At 38.6% G+C, this 21314-nt stretch overlaps 1 protein-coding gene across 2 annotated transcripts in view; it reads right to left on the bottom strand.

The window, feature by feature from the left end:
- Window positions 1-21314, bottom strand: part of COL4A5 (collagen type IV alpha 5 chain) — a 245222-nt gene that overhangs the window by 108556 nt on the left and 115352 nt on the right. For both annotated transcript variants that reach the window (XM_082264454.1, XM_082264453.1), the window contains exons 20-23: window positions 13759-13932; window positions 12170-12244; window positions 1155-1247; window positions 899-969 (exon numbers count right to left, since the gene is read on the bottom strand). In XM_082264454.1, coding sequence (XP_082120580.1) covers window positions 899-969; window positions 1155-1247; window positions 12170-12244; window positions 13759-13932 — 413 coding nt within the window. The remainder of the gene's footprint in view (window positions 1-898; window positions 970-1154; window positions 1248-12169; window positions 12245-13758; window positions 13933-21314) is intronic.

Here is a 21314-nt window from a genome sequence, read left to right on the forward strand (position 1 = left end):
TGCCTCACTGGAGACTTTCCTCCCCCAGGCAGCCCTGACCGAGCTGTCCCATTTCCCCCCCCCCCCCCCAACTACCCTCTAATGGCCAGGTCGGGAACACGGATTCACCTGGTGAGTAGAGAGTACTTGGAGAGGAGCTTCAGCCTGGAATGGGGTTCAGGAGGAGGGCAGGAAGAGGGAGAGCAGGAGGGGGCCGAGTCGCTGCACGATGGGCCTCTGGTTTGTATTTGCCCCCTGGGCCAAAAGTTGCCAGTCAGCCCCTGGCTAGATCCATCCATCCATAAACCACGCTGATTTTGATCTTACTGCGGGTGAGTGGGGACTCAGGAGGGGAGCAAGGAGTGGCACCTGAATCCTATTTTGAGACGACATCACTAGCACTTTGCACCCTAATATTATTGATGGACTTTTGCCTGTTTAATTGCACTATCACTTTATGCATCTTTGATTGCACTGGCACTTTATGCATTGTGATTGATTTACAGGTTATCTTTTGTTCATATGTTTTAAGGAAGCAGCGCTATTTAACAGTCTTTTGATTAACTTAGAACCTATGTTAGTTTTGTATTTCTTTTATTTCTTTCCTTGTGCCTGGTGAATATTTTCCCTCACTTAATTTCTGGTAAAATCAGAGTTTTAGAAAGTGAGGCAAAATCTCACTAAAAAAACAAAAAACAAAACAAAACTCATAATAAGCTTTAGAGGAAAAGGGAACTGAATGGTATATACCTATACAATAGATTCATAAAAGAAAGTCTTACAAATGTAGCACTTATTTCAATATTAGCAATGGTATAATTGTTCGGATCTAACAGAAGTTTCGGAGAATTGTCTAATTATTCTTTACAGTTCATTTATTTACTTCTACAGTGCAAAAAAATAAAAATAAAAAACTTACGGGTGGCCCAGAAGGACCTGTCAAACCAGGAAGGCCAGGATCACCTTTTGGCCCAGTAAAACCAGGCAGTCCTGTTGAGAAAATAATGATGCGTAAAGTACATGTGAATGCTGTGTTAGTTATAATGGTCAGTAGCACTTCAAGGCATGAAGCAGAGCATACTGTAAGTGTGCCCTGAGGTATGATGTATAATTACAATTTAAACAATGAAAAAGCTAATTTTTTAAGTATTAAATAACTTCAAATTTTCATTTACCTGGGCTTCCAGGTGGACCAGGAGGGCCAGGGTCTCCTGTAGGACCGATAAGACCGTTTCCTATGCAGTTGTAGCATGTATCTCCCTTGTCACCTGCATACATTTTACATGACACATATAAGTCAGTTAATGTAGTAACAAGCCTATTATAGTTATACATTATACATGCACAACCACTGTTTTACAAATGAATGCTTAATAGGGTACACTCATCACAAAAGTTTTCCAAAGAACTATCAGTTTCCAAAAGAGAGAGCAGAGCAATATCCTTCAAACCCCCCTGTCTCAGATTTAATCTCCACACAAAGGAAGGGGGGATGAAGAGGAAAAGTTACTGCTCTGACTCATGAGTATGAAAAGAAACTTGAGCTATTGAGCTCTGTAAAAAAGGGTTTTGTCAACAGCTACTACTAAGGTACCTAGGAAGCCTTAAACTACAGATTTTACTGCTACCTACAGAAGGACCTGCAAACTGCACAACGAAAAAAAAAATATGTAGGCCAACATAGGGTAAGCAGTACCAAGAGCAAACTCGTAAACACAGAGGGGTGGGTCATGTATCCCTTAGTGGACTCCAAGAAAATGATTTTATGATGAGTACAAAGGCGCATCATGACAATATATATAAAAGTGGATTACTGTGAATACCTCCACTCACTACCTAATAAGTGCACAAATATTCCAATAACAAGAAACATATAATTAAAAACAAATATAATTATGCAAACATATATTACGAATAAATGTCCTCTCAAAAGATATGTGCAAAATGGTCCAATAGAATATTTGTCCCAATAAACCACATGTGAGTTACTTCAAAACTTCCATGCATAGATGATAACCACCATAAAAATAGTGAATCAGCACTCTTGTGAGGGCTTCCAAACACGCCACCCCGGTGTACTAATAGCTGTGCCCTCATCTCCTGCGATGGACCTCACTACTAAATAAAAGGTCCAATATTGCTTTAAAATTTTAAAGTCCACAGATCTCCTCCCACAGTTATCCTCCTCCTTTCAGGGAGTCCTTACAGCAATAACATATAAATATAAAAAAGACTTCATAGTGCATACTGGTATTTTTTTTAAATCCTTATAACAAGATCCACTCATATTTACGAAAAAACATGTAAGCATATACATAGTCAAGCCACGCTCTGCAATAATAGCCAGCTGGGGACATTTCACAACGCCTTTACTGACCCACCTAGCGTGATAATGTCAGGAAAACCATGCCCACTGACGCATTGCATCCTTCCAGACTTTTTTCTAGAGTAACTATAGCCATCCCCCCTAGCAGCATTATAAGTGGATCTTTGAAGTGATACACACCACATGTATCACCTCAAAGATTACCACTTTTTATCATGTGAGTGTAATTTATTCTGGTTTTAACAATAAAATATTGGAGTGATCACTATGCCACTATGCCACAGTATCACAGTGTCTTTTAAATTTTTTGAGCACTGTTCAATGTTATAATACCTGAGCTGTTAATGACTGCTGGAGGTCTGAAAAGGATATTGTGATCTCTGAGGAGAGTCCAGATGGCCAAACCCAGATCTTACTGATTTCACGGAGGCACACATTGACCTTTGTTATGGGGGTAATTTTTTTTAGGTGAGAGGAGATTGGTAGAGGTATCTGCTAGTACACACCTTTTTCTCTTACTTTAAGTTTTTTTCCTCAACGGAGTGAATATAGATATGGACTCAATCATGAACTCCTATATAGATTTTTATGTCAATATTCACTGATGATTTGGATTGTATAAGTATACAATACACAAATGTGATTGATTGATTGGTTTATGTTATTTCAGTAGAGCATATTTATATTTATTATGGTCTGTCAATCCTGCTTTACTGAAGCTCAAGAGAAAAAGAGGCGAATGTTTGGGGGGGGGGGGTTACATCTCCATTCAAAGAATCTGTAAAGGAATCAATTCACAAAGTGTTCTGATAAAGTGATTGCTGCTTTTGGTACAAGCTAGAAAATCTACAAACAAAACAGATCATAAGATATAGTGCAAATTTGTATATTCTGCAGAACAAAGGTCTTGGAATCCATTGTCACCAGAGCTTGCTCAATCCTACAGTTTTCACAACTCTGCCTCAACAAAGGTCTATATTCTATCACATTTTAAAAGTTCAATTTCAGCTTTATTGGCTCTGACCAGTGTTACGTGGGCCCTGAATCTACTGGTAGTCCAATTCCTGAATGCTTATTTCAAGTTAGGACCTCCAAGAAAACCATCCTTTCCTAAGTGGTCACTGTTACCGAGTCATCTACTTTAAGGAATTCAGCGATAAAATGTTATTTTTTTGGTAGCCATTACTCCTGCCAAAAGAGTGTCAGAGTTGTAAGCATTAGTCTGTACAGAGCCTCATTTATTCTGCTGCCCCGATAAGTGATTCTGAGGCTGTTGGAGCAATTTTTTCCAAAAGTATCATCCACCATTAACTTTAACCAAAAAGTTATCTTGCCTTCTTTTTCCAGCAAGATGGGAAATCCACATTCTCTAGATCAGGCGTCACTAAATGGCATCCCGTGGTCCGCTTTCAGCCCCAGTAACCTTCCTACCTGGACCGCTGCCTCGCCAAGTAGTTCCCTGTGTGTCCTGTCCTGTCCCAGCTTCCGGCTCGCCTGCTGCTGCCGCTATAATATCCATAATATCATGCATTGCTCCCTCCCCACACTGCCTGTCTTATTCACACAAGAAGCACGGGTGCTCAGTACAAAGGGCGGGACTTTTAAAGTGAAGAAGTGGGTGATTGGTTGCTAGGCAGTCCCAGCAATCAATCACTCACCTTTAACGTGAAAAGTCCCGCCCTCTGTCCAGGGCTGTCGTGATTTCTGTCTTGTGTGAATAAGGTAGGGCTCTGTGGGTGGGGGGGGGGGTTGCTGTGCTATTATGAAAAGAACAGAGGACTGTGATGGGGGGTCTATGATTGGGGGGTTCTGGGATTGATTGGGGAGTTCTGTGATTGGGGGTTCTGTGATTTGGGGTGTCTGTGATAAGTCAGTCTGTGATGGGTTGGTCTGGAGTGGGGGGTCTGTGATGGGTTAGTCTGGGGTGGGGGTCTGTGATGGGGGATCTGTGATAGGTGGGTCTGTGAGGGTGGGGGGGTCTGTTATTTGGGGGTCTGTGATAGGTCAGCCTGTGATGGGAGGTCTGTGATAGGTCAGTCTGTGATGGGGGTCTGTGATGGGTCAGTCTGGGGCGGGGGGTCTGTGATGGGTCAGTCTGGGGTGGGGGTCTGTGATGGGTCGGTCTGTGAAGGGGGGCCTGTGATTTAGTGAGGGTCTGTGAAGGGGGGTCTGTGAAAGGTCAGTCTGGGGTGGGGGGTCTGTGATGGGTCAGTCTGTGATGGAGGGGTCTGTGATTGGGGGTTCTGTGATGGGGGTCTGTGATTGGGGGATTCTGTGATGGGGGGTCTGTAATAGGTTTGTCTGTGGTGGGCAGTATGTGATGGGACAGTCTGTGAGGGGGGTCTCTGATGGTCAGTCTGTGGTTGGGGGGGTTCTGTGATGGGGGTCTGAGATGGATCAGTCTGTGACTAGGGCGTTCCGTGATGGGTCAGTTTGTGATGGGGATCTGTGATGGATCAGTCTGTGATCGGGGGTCTGTGATGAGACAGTATGTGATGTAAAGGGGGGGGGGGTGTGAAGGGGGGGTGCTGAAGATACTGATGTAAAAGGGGATCTGTGATGTGAAGGGGGGGGGGCTGAGGACACTGATGTAAAAGGAGGTCTGTGATGTGAGGGGGGGGGGGACTGATGGACTGTCTGTGATTTCTGCACTAGCAAAACACAGGTCTCTGCAAGGGCAGTAGAAAAGAAATGTTTTCTATGTGTCCTATTCACACTGCAACAGCAACCCTGAGTGCTGAGCAGTGCAGTGTGAAATGCATACTATTTCTACGCACCGAAACTGAGCTGCGGTGCATAAACAAAAATTAAATTTAAATTTGACATTTCAATAAAGCTGGAAAAAAAAAAGACAAAGCGTGATATGTTTGTGGGCCTTAAAGGGGTGTTTGTGTGTGGGCACTGTGACGTGTACGAGAGGCTGCGATGTGGAGGATATCATGTGGAGTTATAGCACCAATATGACACTCGGAGCTCCGCTGGAAGAAACTTTTTTTCGACTGGCCCTTTTATGAATTTTATTTAGGTACCCCTGTTCTAGATGTAAGCCTAGTCTTTAAAGCCTATTTGGCAGCCACTTCTTCTTTCAGGAAGACTGAGCTGTTTGTGAATCCTCACAGCATAAGAATAAAACAGTCAACGTCAACACATACTATAACTTCCTGGCTTGTCAAAACAATTAGGAAAGCTTTCTCCTTACAAAACCTTTCCATTCTGGAGGACCTAAGGCACACTCAACAAGGGCAAAGGCAACATCTTGAGCAGCATATTGTCACGATTTTCCAGAGACAATCTGTAAAGTAGCGAAATGGTCATCTAAAATACACCTGCATTTCCCATTAAAGGGTGAGTCCTGCTCAGTTAATGACAGCGGAGTTTGGAAGAACTGTAGCTCAGCGTTTTTCTTCTGTTTCTATGCTATAAAATAACTGTTGCCACCCTCCCGTTCTGTGGGTTATTTACCAGTGTGTACTGCCATGATGCGCTAGGAAAATGGAAAAGTGTATACTCAGCTTTCTGAAAATCTCCATTCCTGATACATCTTCATGACAGCATACACAAGCCTCATCTTTGGTGATAGTTACCAAGAATGATGTGTTGGTGTGTGCACTTAACTTAGTTATTCAGTCAATTCAGGTAGAGGGGATAGAACCACAACCCAGTGTATGTTGCCATAAAGATGTACAAGAAAATGAACATTACAGAAATGTAAGTATACCATTTTCTGTTTTTCTTTCTCACCCATTGGGGATACAGGAAATCTTATACCTTTGGGACAGTTCAACTGAGGGTTTAACAACACAGAAAACAATCACTAACAGGCCTAAGGCCCCTTTCACATGGGCTGTCTGATCAGGTCAGTTTTTCCAGGCAGATCTGATCGGACCTTGCACTCTCCCCTTTGGAGCAGCATATGTCAGCAGGTGCTATCCGATCCTGCCGGAAAAATCCAGACGGATGGTGGTCCTATTTTCCATCCGTCTAGTGGATTGGATGAAACAGACTGGCAGCCAGTTTTCACCCAAATTTTCAATAGAGGAGAACGGGACTGTTCCGTCCTTGCTCTGCACAGCGGAGATGGACTTGTTATCTGTCTGCTCAGAAGGGATCAGCTGAGCAAGCAGAGTCTGCCAAACGGTGGCGCCCGAGTGAAAGGGGCTTTAAAAAACGACAGAAAGAAGCCGCCTGAAGGAGCTTACTCCTAAAGCTGGTATTAGAGGAAACCGCCACATCTGCCTGGTAAGATTTTAAAAATGTGTGAACAGAAGACCAGGGGGCAGCCTTACAATCTAGAAAACAGTTGCTTAATGCTGAAATGCCCAAGAATCCCTCAGAGATCTTGTAGAGTGTGATTTGACAAGGACGTATGATACCTGATTCTTGAGACCATAAGATTGAATGATGGTCTGTCTGAGCCACCTTGAGATGGTGGAAAGAGAAGTCACAACATGCTTAAGGGATCTATTCTGGGTTACATAAAAGTTATCAGTCCTCCTCAAAGATGCAATGGCTGAGAAAAAGACTGTCAAAGAAATACATCCAGACAATGGAGGAAAATTTCCTTTAGGTGAACCAGAACCAAACAGTGGAAATGGAAGAACATTGTCCTGGTCGAGGTGAGAGGTGGAACAATAAAAAAAAGTCCTGAGCCTCACCAAATCCTTTTCCCAATGCAAGTCCAGCCATGGCACCTTACAAGTTCAGGCCACCAGTTCAGACATTGACCTGACAAAGATGATGGCTACAAGAAACGCCACCTTGTGGGTGAGAGTATAGAGAAATATCTGTCTCGAATGGGTTCAAACAAGCATTTTCTAAAGCGCAGAGAACCAGATTTAGACCCCACAGAGTGAAGAGGGCAACCCCTGTACAAAGGGCTTTCTCAAAGACAGAGAGACCACTGGTTTCTGAAACAGAGCAGAAACCTAACCATTGATAGTGCTGAGAGCTATGCCTAGCTACAGGAAGGGAAGAGTTTGTCCCCCGCAGAAGCACCTGAGTTGGAGGCCTTAGGCCTCACACCAAGTTTAGTATGCCTTCCATGTCTAATAATAGACCTCACTAGAAGTGGACTTCCTTGCTTTTAGATCATAGAAATCACAGATTTAGGGATTCTTCTGTCCCAGCCATGTTGTTAAAGCCAGCAACTGTGAAGCAGAATGGCAAATTAGTCCTTGTTAGAGAAAATCCTGATGTTTCAGAAAAGCACACAGAGCATCTGCTAGGAGTTTTACCAGGTCAGCATATCACATTAGCCTGGGCCAGTTTGGAGCAATGAGGAACATCCTGAATATCCCTCAGATGCTCAATCCTGTGAATCAGACAGAAATACGTTTTTTAGGAGGGGAAAGGCAGCTTCACCTAGTATTGCCTACTTCCTGGGGACAAAGAGTTTCTGTTCATTTTTGAAACTGGAAGCCAGGGGGTCCATATCCAGCATCCTCCAACTGCCACACAAGTCTTGGAACACCTCCGGGTTTAGGGACCACACCTCCAGGTCCAGGCGCTGCCGGCTGAGGAAGGCTGCTTGCCAATTGACTACGCCTACAATGTACACATTTTAATTGGCTGGAATGTGAAGTTCTGCACAGAACAGATTCTGATCTGCCTCACTCAAGAGACAGCATGGTCCATGCTGATAGACCAATTTGTCCATCCTGAGACCAGATCAGTTTATTCCATGGCAACAGAATGTTGCATTGTACAGGTCTTGAGTGAACGTGGGAGTGTCTCCAAAGAGACTATCATCAGACCTAAGTTTCTCCTGCTAAGGAAGAAGGGTGCTATGCCACCTGTTTTACCCTCGAGGATGTTGTCAAGACCTGATTGATGAAGAGATTCTGTCCTTCAAAGGCTATGCAGATAAAACACTTTTGACGCAAAGGTTCCTATGTCCAGCACTTTAGCTAATGTATATGAACCCACATGAAACTGACATGCAGGAAATGAGACAAGAGGCTTAAAGCAAACTGTCACAGGTGAAGTTAATTCTACAGTAATTTGCTCTATGTATTCTATAAGCAGGGGATCAACCTCTGAAGCAGTTAGATCTTACTGGATTTAAGGAGTGTTGACCAGTCAGACACACTCTGACAAAGTAATGTCATAGCTACTATAGGACTGAATAAAGGGCCTGATCCCCAGCAAAAAGGGCTCTAGAATGGGCTTCTAACCAATTACCAATTTAATCCTTAAAGACAGAGACATCATCTACCACAATAGTATTCTGCTCTGTTACAGATGGACACTGCCAGATCCAGTGGGAACCAATCACTTCTGCACAGAATTCTCAATAAATGGATACAAGGCTAATGAGCATTTAGGGGGAGCAAACAGCTTGGGATGTTTCCAATTTGACCATATAATTTTCTATGAAAGGGCCCATCCATACCCAACAAGGGGGGAGCAGAAGATAATATGGTTCCTGGCCCTAGTCTGCACACACCTACTCTGTCAGTAGGGTTACTGCAAGCAGCCCCTCAACTGTTGGTAGGATATGAGCTGGGGGCACCCTATACAGTGGGACTGTTCTCCCCGGATTCTAGAATCAAATATGTTGTGACCGCATGGTGTTAGCACAACATATGGGCTCAGGGTAAGAGGCATGTACTCACAAAACCTGGACAGCTAGTAGCAGGTGAGGGTTGGGATTGCCAGAGGTGACCAAAGTCACTGTAGGCGGGTGGCAGGGACAGACTGAAGATCAAAAATCCCGGTGACTCTTTTCAAGCAAGAGCAGAAGCAGAAAGATACTTTCTTGGCACTCTTTGGCAGAAAAAGAGCACAGAGCTTGTGCGGCACTCCACCCAAAGGATGATGTCAGCACTCAGTCCCACAGTGTCAACCTCTTTTGCAGTAAAACCAGCAAGAATGGGGAATACAGGGGCCTGGTGACCTAAGTAATTGAGGTACCTCCTGATGCAAAGCCTAACTGGCCTACTCATTAGGTCTTCAGATACAGCGCAAGCACTAAGTCAATGCCAATGACTCTAGATCTGCAAAGCACTCTTTGGCACTAAGTACCTGAAGATCACTTCTAGGCTATCCCCGAAAATTCTTTCCAGTGCGGCCTGGGCATTAGACAGAGGACAGACTGAGGATGACTGCACTGGGAAGCTGCATTCAAAGAGACGAAGCTTCAGCAGCAAAAGTTTTGACTAATGAAAAAAAATTAAGAAACAAAGGTGCTGGCAAAAATTAGTTAGCCTTAACCAGCAGAGCTGTAGAAAAATGTCTATCCTTCAAAGACACTAGAAAAAAACTCAGACATATTGGTAGTGGGAGGTGTTATCCCGGGCAGGCCTACAGGTTTTTGTTTTCCAGTGACCAAACCACCTGTAGATGGCAATAAACCCAGATGTTTAGGATCTCTTATATCCTTTAACATAAGAGAAAGAAAACCTGTTCCACTTGCTGGCTACATATGAAAATACAAAATATGCAAAGGTAACATTTCATAGATACCATTTAAAAATATATATTGTTTCAAATGTTTTTTTTTTTTTTAATGCTGACCATATTAAAGAAACAAAATATATACATAACCACTACACATTCTCCTTAAAAAGCAATTCTATCGCTTTAAAGGTGGAGTCACAAATCTGAAAAATCAATGTTCACATCCCATAAAGTTTTGTCACTTACAACACAGGCAGTGCCACATAAAAATAAAGCCAAACAAAATATAACATTAGTAACACATAAATCAAAAAAGCCCAACTAAAACCTTTAAAAAGCAGACCTTGAAAAAGTTGATTCATTGTGATTCATTGACACAGTGGTAATAGCTTGGTGGGGTCCCCTATTCCTCTGTTTAGTTTCACCTAAAGATCACCACAAGATATCTTTGAGTAGCTCTCACATGTTATATTTGGATTTATAGTGTGGTGGTAATTCTATGGAAGCAGAATTATTATGTTTTACCTTTGCATAGCATTCTGCGTTACTAACCAACCAGGCATATTATTCTCTAGAAAGTGGAGTTAACTAGATATGAACTGTACAGTATACCAAGGTAGCACATAAATGGCATGACTCTATTTGCTCAAGACTGATAATCTACACAGAGACATATTTTATGAACATAAATCTCTCTTTTTGTGTTTGTTTTAATTTGAAAGCTTTTATAATACCTAATTCTGGAAGTTTTATTAATGCACTTAGTTCTATTAATGGCAATATGACTTTATGGAAGTGTGACATAGTGTTAAGCCACTAGGTGACTGAATTTGTATGGGAGGTGTGGATATTTAGTGCATGCCACAACCACAGTCATACACATCTTTATAGAGTTGGCATTGGGATGTCACTTGACAGTTACAGTATATCATAATAGTAGATTAACAATGTAGCTAAAAACAATAAAATAGTACTGCTTGAATGCCCTTCAAATCTGTATCTGTCAATCAGCGTGTAAATAGACTGGCGCAAGACAAACAAGATCAGCTTGTCAGGTTCTAGTAGACTTCAACAAAATGGTGGTCGTCTGCACACAGACATCGTCTCCATGTTGCTTGAATGTGAATGGGCTAAATAAAAGATGGCTTCAGCGTCTGGTCTCCACATGTACAGTAATCCTCGCATGTGTTTTACCCTTTCAGCCTCTAGGATTACGCCCCCAAAAATGGCAAAAAACATCGGAGAAGTTTTCTACAGTGGAGAGAAGGAGCTGAAACCATCTTTTACTTACTTACTTATCTTATTCACATTCATGCAACAGGAAGCTGGTGTCTGTGTGCAGATGGCTGCCGTTTTGTTAAAGTACATTTTAGGCAGCATATGTAAAATAAACCTGACCACTGTGGAACATATAACGCTTCACACATATTAACTATTTGTTCTCATTAATAATGCTCTTGTCAAATAGTTGTAGATCCCCCAATTGTTTAAAAAATAGCCAATAAGTGGAGCTGTAATCAGGAAGTTCAAACGCCGGCTTTCATGATATCTAAATACGCCTGAAACCTTACATTCCTTTTTTCCTGAACACTGGCTAATACACTGGTTTTATAAAAAAAAACCTTTATAATAATGGTATATTCCTTAGAACTCATAAAAAGAGTAACTCGCCTTTCATGCTACATATGTCAATGAATGCGACAGGTTGGGACAGACCTGTCAACAACATGCATATGAATTTGTCACAAAGATGTCACAAAGACTAGAATTGGCACAATTTACTTCAACATGACTCTGGTATTAATAACTGAGTTTCCCTAATGACGAAACAGCGTTATCGCTTTATGAATTTGTCACAGCCAAAGTGACATTTTAGAAAAGTGTCACAAATTTATACCGTTCAAATCTGTAGCATGCGTTGGAATTATCTCTTGAAGTGTTGCACAAGTTACATTAATTGGTCACTAGACTATCTAGTGCAACAGGAAATGTGTTAAAAATCTTTACTGAATCATCCTCATTCATTTAAACGTTTGACTTAAAGGCCAAGACTACCCAAAAACTTCTATTATAGTTATAAAAAAACTGGGGGATTGTGTGATCTACCAATTACTGACAGTGAGCTCTCCAGGATTCCACCTGTCCACCAAAACAACAAGATTCTTCATTTATGAATACTTTACTATGAATCCAGCACATGGATTGTGACATGCTCTCTCAGCTTTGAAACTTACCCCAAAAATTCTGGACTTTCTACTGTATGTAATTCCAAAAGAGAAAAACAAGCCTAAACGTGGACCAACCCACTGGTATTTATCAAAACTGAAAAGATATTTTAGGACAGTCATGACCTTAAAGTAAACAGACAATATTACATTTTTATAGATAGAAGGATAATGGGCAGAGAAAGTAAAACTCCAAGAAGACTGACAAAGCGTTATTTTTAATACACAATATCATAATTACCTTTCTGTCCTCTTTCTCCTGGAAGTCCTGAATCCCCTGGAAGACCAGGTGACCCTGGTGCACAGACTTCTCCAGCTATGTAAAAAAAAGAATAAGGACTATTAGACAACATCTTTCCAATGGTAATAGAACATGGCCACCAAGCAAATATATAATGATGTACTAGATAATATGTTACATTTTTTAACATATTTAAAAAACCTCACTCTATTATGTGAATAAAAGTAAAGTGAGCCTGTCCTTATGGGGTCAAACTTAGGTAAACCCAGCCTGTAAAAGGGGATGCTGTATACTTACCTAATAGGAAATTGTATCTTAAAACCCTGCTGTGTAGATCTCAATCTGTTGCAGATATCCAACACTTCTGGAGGTGATGAATGCACCCTTCAACGCATGCTGTAATTCCTCCCACTGGCTCCTACCTCACTACAGTATGTACTAACTGGTTGGAAGAAACACAGGGTCTCTAAGTTCAAGAATGGTTGAAGCACTTGCTGACTAGCCCTTTTTTACTATGGGCAGCGGATAAAAGTGGTCCTGCGAGCACATTCACCGCTGCCCAATAATTTCCAGGCTTACTAGAGCCGTCGGTAATGCCCGGAAGGAATTTGATGCGGCCATTGGCTGGGTGGGAAATCGAGTGAGGGCAAAATGGCCCCCACTCAACTTTATGTCCTTGGAGGACCAGAGAGAGACCTCTGACATCACTTCCGGTTCTTGGGCATAAGCAGAGGATTTCCCCGTTTTTTTTTATGTCAAAATGTTTTCTTTCTTTTGCTTTTAAAGGTAAATGAGAGATCCGGGGTCTTTTTAAACCCAGATCTCTCAAAAAGAGGACCTGTCATGCTTATTTCTATTACAAAGGATATTTATATTCCATGTAATAGTAATAAAAGTGATCAAAAAATATACAATTATTGGGACAGTGTAAAAATAAAAATTAAAAAGTAAAACAAAGAAGAAAAAATTATTTTTAAAGTACCCCTTCCCTCTGTGCTCGTGCGTAGAAGCGAACGTATACGTAAGTTATGGCCGTATATGTAAACTGTGTTCAAACCACACATGTGAGGTATCACCACAATCGTTAGAGCAAGAACAATAATTTTAGTGCAAGACCTCCTCTGTAAATCTAAACTGGTAACCTGTAAAACGTTTTAAAACGTTGCCTATGGAGATTTTTAGGTACGGTAGTTTGTCATTCCACTAGTGTGTGCAATTTTAAAGCGTGACATGTTAGGTATCTATTAGGTTAGGTATCTCAGTGCAACATCATCTTTCACATTATGCAAAAAAATTTGGGTGAGTATTGTGTTTTGTTTTTTATCCATTAAAGTGCATTTAAAAAGACCGCTGCGCAAATACAGTGTGAAATAAAATATTGCAACAATCACCATTTTATTCTCTAGGGTCTCTGCTAAAGAAAATATATAATGTTTGGGGGTTCTAAGTACATTTCTAGCAACAAATACTAGTTTAAACTTGAAAATTCCAGAAAAAGCCTGGTCAGTGCCTCTTTTATGTGAAGCTCCATTACATATAAAGTGAAAGCAATTTACAACATATTTTTACATAAGTAAACAAAATTTTACCAGTAGGACTCCTTGGCCCAGGTGGTCCAGGTGGACCCGGAGGACCTGGAAATCCTTGGCGTCCATCTTGACCTGGGGGACCTGGTATAGATATTCCTTGTGGACCTTCATCTCCCTTCTGTCCCTGTTCCCCTGGCAGACCAGGGTCTCCAGGTAGACCTGGGAACGAGTTACCTGGAAAAAAGTATTAAAGCTGGTCACTGGTAACATCTTGCTGTACTCAGACATTACAGATTGTTTATTCTGGGTTTTCTGCAATTTTGTCACAACTTTTAACCACCTTGGTGTAAATCATTCACGAAAAAAAATGATGTAAGAATACTAAATATTTTAATGGTTTTAGCCCATTTAATTTAAATTTTTAACTCATGCTTTATATTGTTTACTATTTATAAAAAAAATTCATTACCTATAAAGATTTAATTTTGTGTGCACCTATAGCACTGATTTCAGAGGTATAGGTTTACTAAAACCAGTGCACAGAGGTAGCTGTTTTCTTTTAGACTATCCCTTTGTAGCTGAATGTCCATAGAGCACTGTACAGAGCTGAAACAGAGAGGGGGAGGGATGTGCAGATGAATCTCCCATCTGATCATTCTATGTATGCTATGAAATCTGAAATCTCCTTAGCAAAACTTTTAGAATTAGCCTGTTTTTATGAAAAGGGGCCTTCCCCACTTCCTACCCACTGGCTAAAAAAAAAAAAAAAAAAAAAAACACCAATGCAATAGCTCACATTTACCTACCAAAATATATTTTTGAAATAAAAAAAAATATGATACATTACCTTTAACAACCAACACATGTCTATTATAGGGTTGAATTAAAACAAGCATGAACTGCACAGCTATCTCATCTGAATAGTTTTTAATATGCTAAATAATGCATACTTGTGCATCACCCCTCTGGAATGTATATCAGATAATTATGCAGCTAGCTTGGAAAAGGAAAGCCACATGCATACAGCCCATGGAAAATAAAATGAAGATTTATTATCATCATTACATGTTCTGAAGGTTAATAACATCCACACCCATACTACAAGCAATACTACATATATAAAACAGAGATTTCCAACCTTTGTAAACTAGTAAGACACAATGAAAAAATGGCTTCAAGTCACACTATCTATATTTAACTACTATACTTAAAGTGGTTGTTGTTAGAGATTTAGAGTTTAATATTATTTTAAATGAAATACATATGAATTTTATAATGTAACATGTTAGTTTTTGAAGGTTACTTTATTATGTCTTTGTGAAGGACAGAGAAGCCATTTTGCTTTGTATGTATTTCTCTTCTGAGTTTCTATGTTAGTATGTTGGGTGGAGTTATGTGTCCTAACTATAGACTGAATCTATATACGCAAGAGTGGCTGTTACTTTTATATTTAGAATTACTAACTTCTTGGGACACACTTTTTGGTGACATTGTCTTTACATACAGTATAAGAATACACTATGATAGATATTCTAGAGAGAGATGAGAAAAGGACATCCTATACTCTGTAGACATGTACCATCTGTCACATAGCTCTCTCCCCTTCTGTCCATTTCTGTTTTGTTCCGTTTCATATGTTTTGCTTTACTTTAAGAAAATAAACAACTTTCCTGAAGTATCGTGACAGTTGAGAAGTCTATTTCGTAACATTTTGGTGAAGAATGCGGACCTGGATGAAGTATATCTATCTTTGACTCCAGTTAACTATCCTGCTACGGGGATGAGTTTTTTGTCTGTTTTCTCACCTATTGACAGCTTGCGGTTCAGCAAGGAGAAGAAAAAAAAAAAAGACCCAACTTGTACGAGGTTGATTGACGTTACCATTTGGACAGTGGTCCCAAGTATGTTTAGGTTCAAGGAGGGCTTCCAGGTTAGGAAAGCATGATATTATGTATGTGAAGATTTCTGCCAAGGTTATAGTCCCTGTCAGAGGATATCGGGTTGGAGCCCACAATATAGTGCTGTAAAAGGGACTAAGACTTCACGTTATTTTTTAAAGCTCACCATTGTAGGCAACCCGATAGATATTCCATTTGGATGAGGCAAGGTGGAAGTCGGATTCTGAATTTTGAAGACAGAAGTCCAAGGACAAAAGAAATAACAAAAAGCAACAAAAAAGGACACTACTAATCTCTTGTTTTTCTTTAAGTGCGCACAGGACTGTCATTCTTAACAGGCGTGAGTGTGTTTGTTCATATAAGCAGATAAAATGGAATGGTTAAGATCTCAAGCTCAGAAGTATAAACATGTCGCTGTACTATCGGAAATGTATACATTCTATAAATGGAATACAGACATGCAGTGGTTTATGGAACAATGTCAGAGTGTAGATAAAGTTCTTTAATGGACAAACAACTAAATTTAATGCTGCATGTAAATTATTGTTATCTTTTCATGAATAGTTAAGCCTGAAAGCCACACAAAAAATATGTGTTAATAAATGTGGCCATTCCAAACACATACAAGGGGCAGAACAAAGCTTAGAAGAGAATCCATTAATTGAGATTGTGGAAAGAACTTTATGAAAATTAGATAAATGGAAAAAAAACTTGGTGTTTAGTGTTTAACAACAATCCTACAGATAAGGTTGCAGTTATAATAAGTTAATGACTGCAATTTTTACAAAAGATTCCAAACTTGGATTTGATTATTAAGTTAAAGGTAGTAGATTGTCCTAATTTACATGAGGCTACCCAGCAAATGTTGAAATGTAAATGTTTGTGCAACCTGAAGTTTCTAAAAGTCAACTGTTAAAGTTTTTGCAATAAGCATTTCTAGTAAGAGTAAAGACTATGGTTGTGGGAGGAAATTGGCCAAGCACAGTTTATGGGCGGGTCCCAGTCCATGAGTTTCACAAGACAATCAGTCTCCAAACAATTTCTTTGTTTTTGTTATATTCAGGAAAGTCATATTAAAAAGCAGTGTACAAGTTTTTTTTGCAGATGTACAATCGAAATCTGTCAAAAACTATAAAAACGATAAACTCGATAAACGAGAAGGTTAACAACAGTATATTGGGATACAAAGTGTGACAGCAATGACTGACAGTAATAGATTATCTTCTGCGCTCTCTGAAAAGAATGTGACATTTAAGGCATGCACTATCAGTCCTTACAGAGCAGCAAAGATCCAGTTACACAAACTAGCTAGCTATTCCATGACAGTTTTCATTTCTTCTGTGGCTGACAGAATGACAGAATTTTGCGTCAATCCTTCCAGATACATGGAAAAGAGTCCATGGATAAAAAAAAGAAAAATATTTAAAAGGTACTATTACCTACTAATGTAAATGTTTTAAGAAGATTTTTAGGCCTTGTCAACTTTTCCTTGAGAATTTTTGCAGCCAAAGCATCTGTATGAGCAAATCTTAATGATATATTGAGACTTACTGAGGATATGGGGCAAATATTTTTAAAAATAAGAGAGGCCTTGTATACAATAATTTGAAGATCTAAAGAAAGCCCTTATTAATTCTGTATTTCTGATTAATGTAGATCTCTCTCAATCATTTTATATTCAAGTCAAGTGTATGTGGATGATGAGACAATTTTATCAGTACTTTTACAAAAATGTGTTAAATGTGCATTGGACAATGCTATAAGTCAAACACAAGTTTTATTATTAAGAAATGCAAGGGGTGGTAATACACAAAGATTTGACTAGTGACAATTGGATCTTAAGGAGAAAGGCTTGACAGTTGAAGTGGGAGATAAATATTTCGTGGCTCAAATGACGCAATGTGAGAGACAGAGCCACAGTTGTGTAATTCAACATGAAAGAGTCACTCCTTAAACTTTTATTGGACATTTGTCAGGAATAATTTCCTGTGCCTATATCGATGGATCCACATATTGGCACAATGGAGCATATGTGATGGGATTTACTGTTTGGATTCCAGATCAGCAACTTTTGTTACAATATAAGCTTCCTGGACACATGTCTGCACAAAGAGCTGAACCTGAGGCTGCCTTATGTTTGTTTGCAGTCAGAGTGACAGTGCAAATGTGGTTCATTCTCTCGCATTGTATCTTTCTATATGGTCCACGAGAGGCATGGTTGGTTCTCAAAAATAATTCACTTCAAAATGATCAAGTTTCTTTCAGAAATAGAACATATAGGAAAGATCAAAATAAATTAGTGGTCCTTTTGCAAAATTAAAGCAATTGTGAGTGCAGTAGTCAAAAGAATATAAGAATCTGATAAGGCTACTTCTTTACAATATTTAATTTGGTCACAGGATAAAGAGGGGGACCCTGAAATATTATCTTAGCTAGAATCAGTGCAGACTGATAGTGGAGATAAATTTTATTGTAAAAATACTGAAGTTCAATTGGTTACTTATACTTTAACAATAATGGCTAGAACGCTAGTGAAATTAAATTATTCTCTTTTTGCACGTCCAGTACCTGATTTTTTTGTATGACCTAATGGAAGTCAATTTTCGAAATACTTATTTTTAGAGCCCTTTGTCATCAAACGTCCGAGTTTTGTTTATTTGCTTATAGAACAATCCAAAAGGAAAAGGTAAACCTAAACTAAAGATTGAGTGAGTTATATACATGCTTTATTTTAGATAAATAGAAATTATGTTTTGATTTATACTTCTGAGTATGTCAAGAAATTATTCCAGGAGCTCAAGTTATGGTTAAGAATTACAGATCTGTAGGTACTTGGAATGCAAACTGGGAAGGTTCCTTTGTTATTCTTAAGTTAATTGGGACTATAGTTCATTTTTGTTTAAAGAATGGGTAAACAACACATAAGGTACATGAGCCTAGATTGGTCCATATTGATCAATGAACATTACTTAAGAAAAACATATAATTGTTTGATAAAAATTTGATACTTGTTTTCATTTTCTCTCCTAGATATGTCTTTCGTTTCTAAGTTTTTTTGGATGGACTTCAACTTTTTCCTTATATGGACTTGTTTCATAAGAGACATTCTGATCGTTCGATCATTATGAGAGGGGGAGTTGGGATACAATTCTCATATATTAATTTTTTTTTTTTTAATGAATTGTCTGATATAGGAGAATATGCGTGTTTAGAGCTTGAAAATATTTCACACATTGTGTTGCTTATTCAAACAGAATGGATTATACAGTTATGGGAATATTATGTGTAAAATCTGCTGTATTAATCCTGATGGCAGTTACAAGATAGAAAGAAACTCCATGTTGACATTGAAATTTGAAACTTTCTCCTACACAACTTTTGTTAGATCCTTGGAAGATTGATATCACAGCAACAGCTAATAATAATTATACTAGTTTAGTTTACATTATAGTTGTTACATCTAGATTTCCTAATTATTTTACAGAAACACATGTTATGATAAACTTGTAAACATAGAATTTATTTTATTTTCCTAATTTTGTTAGAAAACAACTTAGGGAAGTTAGATAGGTAGGTTTTTATAACAAGGATATACAAAAATTGTACATTTTAAGCATTATTATCAATTAGAGGATAGATTTATCTTATTTAAAAAATAATAGATTTAGACATTTTACATGACTTTTGGATATATACTTCTATTGAAGAAGATGCTAATTATATCTAGATGAAAAAAGATATAGTTAAAGTACATACAGGCTTGTGTGGAAGAGAAGAATCAGATTTATTGTGTTCAAACAGAGATAGATAGATAGATAGATAGATAGATAGATAGATAGATAGATAGATAGACAGACAGACAGACAGACAGACAGACAGACAGACAGACAGACAGACAGACAGATAGATAGATAGATAGATAGATAGATAGATAGATAGATAGATAGATAGATAGAATATATAAAAATGATAGATGCAGAAAGCCCCACTCTCAGAGATTGGTTCAATTTAACCAAATATATATACAATATGGAATACCTCAGCAGTAGAGATGAGAAACAGGCAGAGAGTTTTTCGAATAAATGGAGAAAATGGGCAGACTTCAAAAAGACCAACAAATAAACAGATGTATGGGTAGATTATGGGAGTGACTGTGCTGTTAGGTAAATATAAAATGAGATGTAGGAGAAGAGGCACAATAAAGAAACAGAGGGGTAAAAGAAATGGGGAGGGAGGGTTTTTTGGGTTTTGGGATATAAGGGGAAAATTTTTTAGTGTAATCGGTATAGCATTTTGTACATGTTTGTTCACATTGAATTAAAAACTAATATAATTTATATAATAAAAAAGATAGATATAATATATAAGAATGAATATGGCAATTGAATAATGAAGAGGTATGATTACTTATCATACTTATAGTTCTTTGGTGTGAAAGATAATGTATAAAGGCTTATACTGTACAAATAATTTAGGTATAGAAATTTACTGGGATGGAAGAGATTGTATTTATTAATTAAGTTATATTACAGAGTAATATAATTTTACAGATCAAACATATTATTTACTTCTTCCTCACATTGAAATAGGAAAATAGTTATATGATAAGGTCAAGAGTTTTACAAAAAGTTAAACAAATTTTTGAAATTGAAGGAGAAAATCTTTGATGATATTACATCATTTGGATGGAAAACTAACTAAAATGAATAAATACTCTAATAATTTATAGTCTCTTGATGGAATGAAATAGTTACATTTTTTACAGTAAAATCTCTGGGTTTTGGGGAAGTGCTTATGTACCTTATCTGTCATATCCACTTATTATTGTTTTTGTATTGTTTGTTATATTTTGTTTGTAATGTAATAAAAAAAAAAAAAATGATCAGAGACATTTCTTATTTAAGATAAATGCACTTTTAATAGTTGATTATAATGCATTGAGGGGAATTGTTGGAGATTTAGAGTTTAATATTATTTTAGATGATAAAAGTCTCTGAAATACATATGAATGTTATAATGTAATATGTTAGTTTTTGATGGTTACTTCATTATGTATTTGTGAAGGACAGAGTAGCCATTTTGCTATGTATGTATTTCTATTCTGTTTCTAGATTAGTATGTTGGGTGGAGTTTTGTGTCTTAACTGTAGACTGAAACCATATATGCAAGAGTGGGTGTTACTTTTATATTTAGAATTACCACCTTCTTGGGACACACTTTTTGCTGACACCATCTTTACATACAGTATAAGAATACACTATGTTAGGCGTTCTAGAGAGAGAGAGATGAGAAAAGGACATCCTACACTCTGAAGACATGTAACATCTGTCACATATCTCACTCTCCTTCTGTCCATTTCTGTTTTGTTCTGTTATGTTTTGCTTTACTTTAAGAAAATAAACAACTTTCCTGAAGTATCGTGACAGCTGAGAAATCTATTTCGAAGCCTCAGGCATGAAATATGAAAGATGTACATCCTTTCTATACTGTGTAGTTGCCTCTCTCCAAAGGTCTGAGTGTCATTCCTCTCTGCTGCCTGGTTCCTCTGTTATCAGCATGACTCCGTTCTGGCAGTTTTTCCTAACACCAAGAGTTAAAATGGTGACAGGGGAGGGAGCTGCAGCACTCAGCCTGTGAATGTTATCCACAGCTGTGCTTGCTCTCCAGTACTGTGTGAAGGGGGTGTGTTCCTTCCCTCTAATCAGGGCTTAGAGCTGT

The sequence above is a fragment of the Pelophylax lessonae genome, assembly GCF_965119305.1.
Source record: "Pelophylax lessonae genome assembly, chromosome: 7".
NCBI lineage: Eukaryota > Metazoa > Chordata > Amphibia > Anura > Ranidae > Pelophylax > Pelophylax lessonae.